Here is a 12,283-nt window from a genome sequence, read left to right on the forward strand (position 1 = left end):
TCTAGATAGCTTACCTTTGAAAATGTTTTCCTCTCTCATATCATGTTGTGATGAAAGAGAATTGATTATGTTACATGTTAGTTGTGGATGCATCTTCATAGCATAGAGAGACATTCTGGATAGATTTTATAACCTACTATAATATAAAATATTTACATATTTTATATATCATATATATCAAACTATGGAAATGGTCCTTTAAATAATGACAAATGACTGTGGTTTAAGATTAAGCAAATCTACATAAATTTGTTTCTAAAATAAAAGTCTTTCCACAGATATCTCAAAATATTTTCATTGTTTTCTAAAAAAGATTAATTGAACCCAAAGCTTTTTAATTAAAATTGTTCCTTGGACTTGACAGTTTGAGCTTCTTTACCTCTAGCATTTCCCATTCTTTTTTCAGGATTTTCAGGCATTAGTCGTAGGCTGACATGTAATATTTCATTGTTACTGAGAAGAATGTTGCTTTTCCAGGGTTTAGGTATTGCCTAAGGAAGTTTGTTCTTAGGGCCACTGATACCAAATAATACTTGCCTGACGATCCTGAGATATTTGATGTTTCTCTTAAACACACACCCCTGCTCCCTTTAAGTGAAATGTTTTGCACATCATTTGTGAAATAGCTTACAACATTTTTCACCTTTAACACCTCTGCACTGGAAAGAGTGTGTACACAGAGTCTTTTGCTGTTTTCAGAGTTTTTCTTACTGGCACTTCCAGACTTACAGCACTATACTATTTGAGAATTAAAAAGTGGCTCAGATGGTATAGCTTCTGCTTGCAGTGCAGGGGACCCGGGTTCAATCTCTGGGTTGGGAAGATCCCCTGGAGAAGGAAATGGCAACCCACTCCAGTACTCTTGCCTGGAAAATCCCATGGATGGAGGAACCTGGTAGGCTACAGTCCATGGGGTTTCAAAGAGTCGGACACGACTGAGTGACTTCACTCACTGAAGCATCTCAGCCAGACTAGTGTATACATGTGTTAACCCACCCAGGGGAGGTTTAATCAGAGGGACTTTTATTCTGTGATGACTGAGAAGGGTGCCTTCTCCGCAGGTCTGCTCTGGTGAGGACCACCGGAACACCAGGGCTCTCGCAGTTCACAGCACGGGTCCTCAGGGTGCCCCTCTAATTGCCCAAATCCTGGGCTTGTGTTGTTGACTCAGGCTATTTTGCCAAGAACCTAAATCCTGCAGACACACACCCAATGTTTTAGCTGTTTGTTAACAAAATAAAGACCGTGTGTATCAACAGAAGCTATTTGAGATTCCAGAAGAAGACCACGAGGGAAATGCATGCCACCATAGAGAGGAATGGCTAAAAAGAACGGTTCTGGAAACGGGTGACTTGATATATCTTCTTCTAACATTGTCTCCTGGGGTCCTCTGGTTTTCTGAAAGTTTCTATAAAATGCCGTTGTGTTTTCAGGCACATTCTTTATTCATTTTTAAGGAGAGATGAGCTGAATTAAGTCAGTAGAGAGGTGACAGTGAAAAGGAAGGAACATCAAACACCTGGAAACGAACAGCCTGTGCTCACTCGAAGAGCATCAGTTTCTCGGGGAGCAGGGCTTGCAGCCACCACTCTGAGTGCTGCCTGACGTCACGAAGCAGCAGCGTCGATTCCGCTCAGCTTGGTTTGATGTGATGAACGTTCCCAGAGCTCAGAGACTCTGCCCTTCTTCCTAGAATAGGAGTGAGGCAGCCACCTCATCACACAGCCCCAGAGGCTGTCTCTGGACACTGCCCTGAGTCACCTGTTTCTGGGGATGCCACGCTCACCATTGCAGAGCCTGGAGAGCTGGTAGTGTGGCCAGGCTCCTGTGCAGGAGGCTGGGCAGGGTCCCACGTGAGCACCCTGAGCAGCGCGTGGGGCTGAAATGTTGCATCCTTGCCAAGTGATCAGGGCTTCCCTAGTAGCTCAGTTAGTATAGAACCGCCTGCAATGCAGGAGACCCCGGTTCAATTCCTGAGTCGGGAAGATCTGCTGGAGAAGGAAGAGGCTACCCACTCTAGTATTGGGCTTCCCTGGTAGCTCAGATGGTAAAGCGTCTTCCTGCAATGCGAGAGACCTGGATTCAGTCCCTGGGTCTGGAAGATCCCCTGGAGAAGGAACTAGCAACTCACTCCACTATTCTTGCCTGGAAAATCCCATGGATGGAGGAGCCTGGCAGGTTGCGGTCAACGGGGTCATAAAGAGTCGGACACGGCTGAGTGACTAACACTTACACTTATTTGCCGAGTGAGACTGAACTTCCGCTCCTGGATTTTAACCTTGATTCCAGCAGCCCATCCTGAGTTTTCTTCTAGGCTTTGCATTGGCCTAGAGAGCCACTGACTTGCTTCCCACTCTGGCCATTGATGTGTCCACCAAGGGAAGGGGCCACGTGGCTGTGGAGATGCACTTTCTGGGAGGTAGGGGATGTCCAGTTTCCTGAACTTTTCCCAGCAGTATTTCCGCATTTCCCTGGCACTGTCCATCAAAAATGAAGTCATCTTTTACTCTTTAGACACCTGTGTGCAGGTGCACCTCTGAGGGAGGCAGGCAGGTAGGGGTGCCCACCTAGGGGGCTGCACCCCTGCAGTTCTAGTGGGTATTCTCAGATGATGGGCTTTTTCTCTCAAACTGAGCCTCAGTGAAAGGTTTCAGAGGGGAGCGTGTTCTGCTGTGAATGTTTACCCAGACTCTGAACTCCTTATACCTGTCCCATGTGCTGGCTGCTTCGCTGGTCTTTGGCTGTTTTGTTGGGAAAGTAGAAGGGGGAAGGACAAGGAGATCTGACTCGGGTTTCCCGCTTCCCCCACTTGTTATTATACCATGAAGGACTGAGGGCAGATGGCGAGCTGCTTTTTTTTTTTTTTTTTTTTGAAATGAGGACTTACATTTTTTGTGGATTCCATTTCTTCTTGAGTCTTTGTTTTTTGTGGAAAACTACACGTGACATAAAGTCTATCCCTTGAACCATTTGTAAGCGTGCAATTTCAAGTGTTAGGTGGTATTAAATACATTTAAACCATTGGTAAGTGTCACCACCACCCTTCTCCAGAACATCTTTGTCTTCCCACGCTGAAACCTGGTACCCACCATACAGCGTTCTTGGCTCCCTGCTCCTCTCTCTCTCTGCCCTGCTCCTCCTTTCTCCACCACCCGCCCTCCTCCCCTTTCTCGCTGATTCCCAGGCCCCTGGAAATGTTCCTTGGTTCAGCACCTAGAAGGCAGAGTGTGTCATCCCAAGCGCAGTTGAGATGCACAACCAAGCTGTGAAATGCCCACGCCAGAGACACTGGACTCCCCTGTCCCCCGTCCCCAGGAGCTTTTTATCACAAAGCCGAATGGTGACGCTGACCTTCTGTTTCTCTGTCACTGACTCAGTGAGAACAACCTCCAGGAAGATCTCTTCGACCAGATCTTGGCCGGGAAGCTGGAGTTCCCAGCCCCCTACTGGGACAACATCACAGACTCGGCCAAGGTACCCATCCCGGCCTGGCTCTGGGGGCGGCGGCGTGTCAAGGGGCCCCCGCCTGTTCCTGGGAGGCTGTCGTGTTGAGAGGCCCCCGCCTGTCCCGGGGGGGCTGTCATCATGTCAAGGGGCTCTTGCCTGTCCCGGGGGGCTGTCGTCATGTCAAGGGGGGCTGTTGTGTTGAGGGGCCCCCGCCTGTCCTGGGGGGCAGTGGCGTGTTGAGGGGCCCTCGCCTGCCACGGGGGCCTGTCGCCGCTCTTGCCGAGCTCCGGGTCTGTCTGCACGTGTGGCTCACCCTGCAGCGCGGTGCCTGAAATACTTCGGCGGATTCTGAAAGCTGGCCTGTCTTCCCAGTGTGCCGAGGCCTCCCCCTTAGGGCTTACAGACACTTCCCTAAGGCCTCCCTGTGTGTCCCTTCATGTGTTCGAGAGCTGTGTCATAGCCCCCTCGGCCTGCAGCCGTGGCCCCGTGCGGCCGGTGGCGTTGCCAGCAGGGGCGGCTCCGCAGCACTGGGCTGTGGATGACGCCGGTGCCCAGAGCCCATAGCAGGGGACGCCGTGGTTTGTGTGGACTCGGGCGAGACCTCTTGTCTCGGTGCTGCTGACGCGGCGGCCGTGCCTGCCTCGGAGGCCTGGGGAGGTGGCCGTGTGATCGCTTCTGTGTCCAAATACCAAGCAGCGGTGCTGGCTATGCCCTGAGGTACTCAGTGCAAACTCACGGTTCCTGTGTCTGTTGTTAGTCACCCCACTTTTGTCCCCTCTGTCCTCTCCTCTCTTTCTTCCCAGGAATTAATCAGTCAGATGCTTCAGGTCAATGTTGAAGCGAGGTGCACAGCAGGACAGATCCTGAGTCACCCCTGGGTGTCCGTAAGTACCCATGTCCGCAGGGAGCCGACGTCTCTGTGTCCTGTGGGCCACAGCGGGCCTCCTCGCCTGGGCTGTGGCGCAGACCGAGTTCTGGGTCCACGTCCTGTGGCGGATTGAGCGTCCTTTTCCGTAATGAGCAAGCGCCATGCAGCCTGCTCTCTGGCAGGACACAGCTGGCGCCAGGCTCCCTCTGTGAGCGGCCGGGCTCATCACGCTCTCTGCAGGCCGCGGCGTCCTCACCTGTGAGGTGCGGGGATCGGCCAGGAGCTCTCTGAGGACCTCTTTCTGTCATCCTGGGGTTTGAGAGTCTTCAGAGCTTGCCCATAGAGGAGCCTGTGTCAGAGCCTGATCTCTGCCTTCCTGGCACGTGGTCACGGGAGCGCTCCTGCTCCCGGGGGGCAGGCAGGAGCCGGGCGGAGGATGTGTGGGGTTTGGGGAGTCCTCTGAGTGTGGGCAGTGCCTCGGGGCCCGGGTGAAACAGTCCACACCAGGGGAGTCTGGGTCCCCCTCCGTCCTGGGAGCCTGGGTGCAGTGGCATTAACGCAGGGGCTCTTGCTGACTTCGGGGACGCCCTGTGCACCTCGGCCACCCAGACTCTGTCCCCCACATTCTGACAACTCCATTCAGACTCTCTGGGTCCTGTTATGTGACTTGGTTCTTGGACCAAGTAGCTGAGATGCCACATTTTTTTATTGAGTGATAAAGACTAGACACTACCTACATTCTTGACTAAAATGATAATTTTGACATTTCCATGGGCAGGATCTGTACTAAATTAGGTGGCATTTGTGCTGTGGAGGACGGTCTCCGGGCCCTGCAGAAGGTCCTTCTGCCCTCTCCTCAGTGCACTCCACACCTCAGGAGGGAGGTGCATGGCAGAGGGTCTTTGCAGGGGGTAGGGGACCACCCCATCCCACTCCAGACCTCAGGAGGGAGGTGCATGGCAGACAGTCCTTCCGGGGGGTAGGGGACCGCCCAATAGCAGTCGTTATTTTCAGTTACTTGACTTACATGGTTCCCCTGATCTCACGGCTTAGACGGCCCATTAGGAGGAGACGGTGGGAGTGATGGATGGGTGTGTGACTGCTGAGGAAGAGACAGCGTGGACCCGAGACTCAAAATACGTGTCTTTGATTCTTTTCTGTAGGATGACGCCTCCCAGGAAAATAATATGCAAGCTGAAGTAACAGGTAAACTCAAACAGCACTTTAATAATGCGCTCCCCAAGCAGAACAGCACGACCACCGGGGTCTCCGTCATCATGGTAAGTGGAGCGTGTGGTCCGCCCGTGGGCGCTGCAGGTCTGGCCTGAGTGCTCGGCTGACAGTGAACCTTGCGGGGTCAGCGGCCCAGCGCGCCCCTTGTGTGGCCCTGGTGCCTTCCGGGCTCCTCCCTCCACGGCAAGGATGGCCTGGCATGTGAAGGGCAGCGTGTGGCCGGCTCCCAGTCCACGGGTCCTGGGATCAGAGGGTGTGCAGGTTCCAGCCAGGCCAGACTGCAGGGCCTGGGCCCGAGTCCCCGCCTCTTCTCCTGGGCTCTGTGGACCCTGGGCTGTGGCGTCTGTCCCAGCTCTGCTTTCCCCCCTAGAGAGGGCTCCCCAGCCAGGCGGGACTTGCTGCCAAAGGCAACGACTCCCTGATTACTCAGGGCTTCACAAATAGATTATTTGTGCCGTGAATGATTCTTTGGGACCGGGGATAAGAAACAGCTAGAGTTAAGCAAATTCCACTTTTAAAAAATCAGTATTTTGTGATTTTTAAAAGTTCAGAAGAATGAAAAAAAATTGGGTTTTCCAGGTTTGGTAAAATTTTATGAGAAGTTAGTAACACAGATCCCCATATTTGGTCAGATCTTCCCTCTAAAGTGTTTTTGAGGCAGCTTACCTAAATCCATAAACACAGCAAATGGAAAATGGCATTAAAGTACGTGAAGTAACATGAAAGTAGGTCAGGGAGCGGGAGAAGATGGCAGAAAAGGTGAGAGTGAGTCAGCAGTGTGGCCAGCAGCCCTCCCACCAGCTGTCCAGACCCTGTCCTTGCTCCCGTGAGCCGTGAAGCTGGCTGCTGCCCCCCCCCCCGCCCCACCCCTGCTCATAGGATCGGGAGCAGCAGGGGCTGCCTTCCCGGGGAGAGGCAGGCTTTCTCGAGGTGGGGACCCAGAGCCGGACAGCGGGTGACGGGCCATCCCCCTGCTCCATCACTCTGGCCTCAGGACGGACCCTCCCACTCTGGAAAGGCTGGTTTCCTCCCTGACTGGGAGGAAACGGTCACTTATTCTCGCAGCTCCGATCCTTCCCTTGGAGGCCTGGGTGCAGGTGGGAGCCGGGGGGGAAGCCCGCTGCTCTGTCCCGGGATGGGGGGCCCGCTCTCCATCCTGGGGACCCCTTTCCTCCTCCCCTGCCAGGCTGCAGGCCCCCCAGCGGCTCTGGGCCAGACGAGAGGGAAGGCCTCTTGAGCTGTGGTTTTCCAGGATCTCAGTAGTGTCCTGCCCAAAGCCTGGGGCAGTCGGAGCTGTCACAGAGCGGCAGCTGAGACCCCGCGAGGAGAGCCGCCCTGCCTGAGCCGCGGCAGGAGAGCCTTCTCAGTGAGTCACCGCCGCCTGGGCTCGGGTCACAGCCCTGCCGCCAGCCTTGCCGTTAGGCAGCTCCAGAGGAAATCTAGAAGAACCTGAAGCATCAAAAATTGCCACACTCACCATGTAATGAAAAACCTTGAGAGTTAGCACACTTTAATAACTACACGTGAATTAAGCTTCCCAATCTCCTCGAGGAAGAAGCTTTATAGGATTCGCCCAGAGCTCACGAGAGCTGCCCCCTCATCCCCTGGGTCACCTGTTGACTCATGGCCCAGACACGGGGCCTGAGGCCCACCAAGGTTCTGGAACGATCGGCCCTTTTGCCTTTTGGCCCAGTATAGGCTCTGTTCTGGATGAGGATAATCCAGGCCCTCTCAGAACCTACATCTTGGGGTTTATAAGACGTTTATGGCTTTTTTTTTTTTTTATGGTTTATGGCTTTTTTCCATTTGCTGATGAAGTTCAAGCATTGTGTCAAACTCCTGACCTTTAACAGGATGTTTGCATGAATGAACACTGCTTTATTTTTTGTGAGTCTAGCAGTGATTGTGAGCATTGTGTGTTCACCCGTGTATTGTCTTGTTGGGCATGTTGGCAGGGCTCCATCTCACCCCCCGTTCCCCACCTAACTCTGCAGCTCCTTAGTTCTGGGGAGGTGCTGGCTGACCCATGAGGTCCAAAACCCATGGGGGAGCCAGGAACACTTCTGGAGGGACCATTTCTCCACGACCAGAAAGCCAGCCTTGGAATCTGGCTTGTCCCACGCAGGCCTCCATAGGGAGGGCATCCATCCTCACCCCACAGAGGCCTGGCCGGGGCGTGGTTGTGTCCGGGCAGCTTGCAAAGCTTCCGAATCATCAGTCATCCCCCCTGCCGCCCCGGACCACCACTAGCTTCAGCATTACTGTGTGTGTGTCCTGCCCCTGGGGACAGTTTCAAATGTTTTCTTAAGACTCCTGATTCACACACAGCTCTTCCTGGTATGCACATGTTCTCCTGTCTGGGGCATGTAAGGCTCGGGCGGTTTCCTGCTGATACAAACAGCACTGGGGACAGTGTATCCGTGTCCTGAGGCGGGACCCTCTGGTTGGGTTTGGTTCCCTTAGAACCCTCAGAGTTGGAGCCTGGGGCTCCTGTGGGGAAATGGTAGGCCAGGAATGGTAGATAGCGGCGAGCAAGTAAAGTTGATGCTGTTGCCTGCCTTTTGTTTGACAGTTTGACTTGACAGTTTGAGAGACACTTCAGAGTTTCACTGTGTACCCCGCTGAGACTCTGGGGACCCCGGAGCAGCGTTCTGGTATTCATGTGCTGTGCTTCCTCAGAGCGGCCTCTAATTCTCAGCCCCTCTTATCTGCATGCTTCTCTCAGACTTTGACAGCAGCGTCCAGCTCTCAGCTTCTCATGGGTGCAGGCTTCCTGTACCTACTGACACCCATTTTGGCCAAACACACCCGTGAAAACTTTACTTAGAAGTCTTCAGCTTGCCACATCACCTTGCTTCCCAGACCAAAAGCTGGTGAGGGCATGGGAGGAGGACCCCAGTCATTCTCCTGCTAAAGGTTATCTTTCACTGAGGTGCAAATGTGTATCTTTTAGTGGATGACAGCGTTAAGATGGGAGCCTTTGTGAAGGCTTTGGTTCTTTCTGCAAGGACATTTGCAAGGAGGCACTGTCCTCAGTAAGACAGTGTGCAGGCTAGGCTTTGGGATGGGAGAGTGCAAGAGGATAGGGTTTTGGTTTAAGTTGGGCCTGTGGTTGCAGATTGTACTTGCAGTCACTCTGACTTGTCCTGAGAGGCTTAAGGAAAGGCCCCGCACCTGCAGAGCGGGCTCAGGGCCTCGCCCAGAAAAGGCCATCTCGTGGTGGAAAAGGGAATTAGTGATAAGAAACCCCTCGTAGCTGCATTTTGTAGCCTTGTAGCTGACTCGAGAAAGGATGGATTCGAAAGGAGTGCTTCCTCACTCGGGGGACTGTGCTCCTTTCAGGGGGACGCTGGGAAGGATCGGGGCTTAATTTAAGTTAGACAAAACTGTTTCGACTGTGTTGCTTCTGTTGAAAGTAAGTCCAGTTTCTGTCCCCGCTTCTCTCCCCGCTCCTCGCGCCTCTCCCGCCGCCTGCATTGCTTCCCTCTGGCTAGGCCCAAGGCGACGGTATGTACTAACTGCACTGCTCTGCTTCCTCCCGCTGCCACGTTCATGTTCTCGTCGGGAAGAGAAGAGGAGAAGTAACTGTGGGGATGTTGATGTCTTTGGCCCAGGGGAGGCTTTTGGGTGGAAAACAGCGGAAGAAGCCTCTCTGCACGTTCCGTGTTTTCCTGAGGGGGTGGCCTGGCCTCTGCTCACACTCGGCGCTCCGAAGCTTGTTAAGGTGCAGGGCTGAGTTTCTGATTTGGCTTTTCCCCAGTTACCTCTTCTCCAGGAAGCGGAAAGTGCCCTTGGCAGTCACCGAGTGTTCAGGAAGGGCCTGTGGAGAACACCTGTCTTCCAGTCTGCCCCAAGGGCCCTGCAGGCAGCCCCGATTGTTCGGATTTTCTCCAGGCACTTTTTTCCCCTCCTGGAGTCCTGGAAGAATCGATGGTTCCTTTCCCCGTCAAGGTGGTTAGATGACAAGAAAAGGACTTCTGGTCTACATGCCTTTCAGCTAAAGGTGCTGAGACCTGACAGAGCCCCACGTTTGGAAAACCTGATGAGAGGGCGCCTGGCCTGGCTTCCCTGACTGAGCAGCGGTCCTCATACCAGTCAGAGGAGGAGGCAGGCAGGCCAGTTCCCAGCTCCAGGCTAGGGTCAGAGAGCAAGGGGACATCTGTGCCCCTGGGGCAGGGGAAAGTCAGAGTGTTAGTCGCTCAGTCATTTCCTACTCTTCGTGATCCCATGGACTGTCGCCCACTAGGCTCCTCCGTCCATGGAATTCTCCAGGCAGTAACACTGGAGTGGGTTGCAATGCCCTTCTCCTGGGGATCTTCCCTACCCAGGGATGGAACCCTGGTCTTCTGCATTAGAGGCAGATTTTTTTTTTTTAACCATCTGAGCCACCAGGGGGAGCAGGTCACAACCCTTGGGGGTGTGAAGACACCCCACAGGAAGAGAAGGCCAGGGAGGAGATGCTGGAGGCTGGAAAGATGGGCAATGTTTTTACACCCTGCATTCCCAGGCTTTCCATAGATTTCCGGCCGCCAGTGCGGCGGTGGCTTCGGGGCGGGATGAGGGTTAGGTATTATGGATGACATGACTTAACCTTTCCCATCTCCCGATGAGGAACCTTCTTTAGAGAAGTTAGCAGTCAGGTGCCTTTCATTCCCGTGCAGCTTGCTCTCGTCCAGGACGCCTCTGGGCTCAGATCCCAAAGGCTCCGGCCGGGCCGTAGGAGCAGAGGCCGCGGTGCGGGATGGCGGGACAGCTGGGCCGACGGGGGGCGCCGCGGGGCCGCGGGCGTTACTTCTCCTCTCCCGTCCCGCCCTGCATGCTCGGCGCGCCCGCGTTGCCCCGCGCGGGCGGCGGGCTCACGTGTCTTCCTCTCCCGCTCTCTCCCCAGAACACGGCTCTAGATAAGGAGGGCCAGATCTTCGGCAGCAAGCTTGGCGCCGACGGCGGCCGGCCAGGCCTGGAGCCCGCCGCCGCCGCGCCCGCCGCGCCCCCGGAGCCGCCCCCGCACCCCGGCCCCGCCGCCCCCGCCCCGGGCAGCGAGCGGGCGGGGACGTGGCGCCGCCACCGCGACTGACCCGCTGCCCCGCGCGGCTCCGCACGCTGCCCGGCCGGGCGCCTCCCGGGCCTGCAGGGGCCCCTAAGCGTCGGCTTCGGGGACGGTCCTCGGAGCGGCGGCTTTAAACGTTCCGCCTTTTCAGTTCAGTGGACGTTGGACCGCATCGCCAGGAGACTGCAACTTCGATCCGGCATCCAGCGCATTTTTATAGAAACGCTTCGGATGAACCAAGGTCTCTATTTAAGTAAACTCGGAGGGCTCCTTTTTTCCCTCTCTTTAAAACAGCTCAGAACTGTACCTGACCCTTCGTGGGCACCCTTCTTCTGCTGCCGGGGGTCGGGGGGCCAGCTTCCAGTGGAAGTCCTGGGCCCCCGGTGGACCCCCTGGTCCCAGCGCTCAGCCCATTTCGGGCTCTTGCAGGTGCGGGGCGGGGGCTCACGTCAGAGGACCCCGGGTCTGGACTTGGGCATAGACCCCCAGAAAGGCCGCTGCTTCCTCCACGACGTGCGTTTCCTCAGCTCCTCCCACGTCTGTATCGGGAGATGCCCGGGACGTTGTCCCTGGGGCTTTTCGAGGAGAGGCGGATGCATGTGCGTCGCCGGCGGGGCTTCCTTCTCCAGGTCCGACTGCGGGCACAGCAGGACCGACGTGAGCCCCTCAGAGGCCCCCAGTCTCCCTGCTCCATCCGCTTCTCATCCGCGGCGGGGACAATCCCAGGACGCGCGGGCACGGTCGGGACTGGGCAGGAAGGTGCCTGCAGACGTCCTCTGTTACTAACCTTCTGGAAGGCTGCTGGCAGTTTTTCCTTTTTTTCCACCACCCTGCTGTTTTTAATGATTGTACATAATCAGTGTATTTGTTTTCCCTGCTCATCTTCTAAAGGGGTGAGCCTGTAGTTCCTGCTGTTAGACTTTTGCCCCCTACAAGTGTATCCAATAAACTCTTCCTTCTTGAGAAGTAGTATTCAGGGTGGGCAGAGGTTCCTGTGTGGCTGTTTGCATTGCAGAGTGTGTGGTCAAAGCAACGCCCGCCAGGGCTGGGTTCTGGAAGGTACCGGTGTTTGCTTTTGTGTTGGGGACATGGCTGGGAGGAGAGGTGCTCGGGAAGAACACACGGAGATGCACTGGATGCAGGTATATTTGATCACAGGTGCAAAAGCACACAGCCAAGGCTCCAAAGCCGACTGGGATTATTGGTGTACGGCACAGGACTCTGATGGAACCCAGGATCCAAAGGTCAGGCTTTCCAGGAAATGGGGAGTCGGGGCCGCCATTCTTGTTTCTCTGTGTCTATCTCTTTCAGAGACTGTGCCGTCTCTTGTTTCTGCTTTTTTCAGTGTATTTTGGCCCTTGATTTCTGTTCTCTGATGACAGCTACTTGCTTGGGCTTAGCCTGGAACTGCTCTGTCCCCAGCTTCTCAAGTCCATACAGCTCCACGGCTTGAAGTCATCTGTTCGGCTTTGGATCACTTCATCTCCATTGCTGTGTGATGATTTCTCCCTGGGCTGAGCCAAACCAGAGGCGGGTGACAGAATGCAGATGGGCGTCAGGGGATGCAGGCTTCAAGAGGAGGGTGGTGATAGGCAGGTCCAGAACATTCTGTTGCTTTCCTCACTAGTTAAAGAGCAAGATTTTTTTTTTTTTTTACAGCTTCTAATAGAAAAATGTTAATGAAAGTG

General features: G+C 54.7%; 1 protein-coding gene across 1 annotated transcript in view; it reads left to right on the forward strand.

The window, feature by feature from the left end:
• DCLK2 (doublecortin like kinase 2) overlaps window positions 1–11,576 on the forward strand; it is a 190,598-nt gene extending 179,022 nt beyond the window's left edge. The window contains exons 14-17 of the mRNA XM_018061207.1: window positions 3,378–3,474; window positions 4,251–4,331; window positions 5,479–5,595; window positions 10,437–11,576. Coding sequence (XP_017916696.1) covers window positions 3,378–3,474; window positions 4,251–4,331; window positions 5,479–5,595; window positions 10,437–10,622 — 481 coding nt within the window. The 3' untranslated portion in view covers window positions 10,623–11,576. The remainder of the gene's footprint in view (window positions 1–3,377; window positions 3,475–4,250; window positions 4,332–5,478; window positions 5,596–10,436) is intronic.

The sequence above is a fragment of the Capra hircus genome, chromosome 17, assembly GCF_001704415.2.
Source record: "Capra hircus breed San Clemente chromosome 17, ASM170441v1, whole genome shotgun sequence".
NCBI lineage: Eukaryota > Metazoa > Chordata > Mammalia > Artiodactyla > Bovidae > Capra > Capra hircus.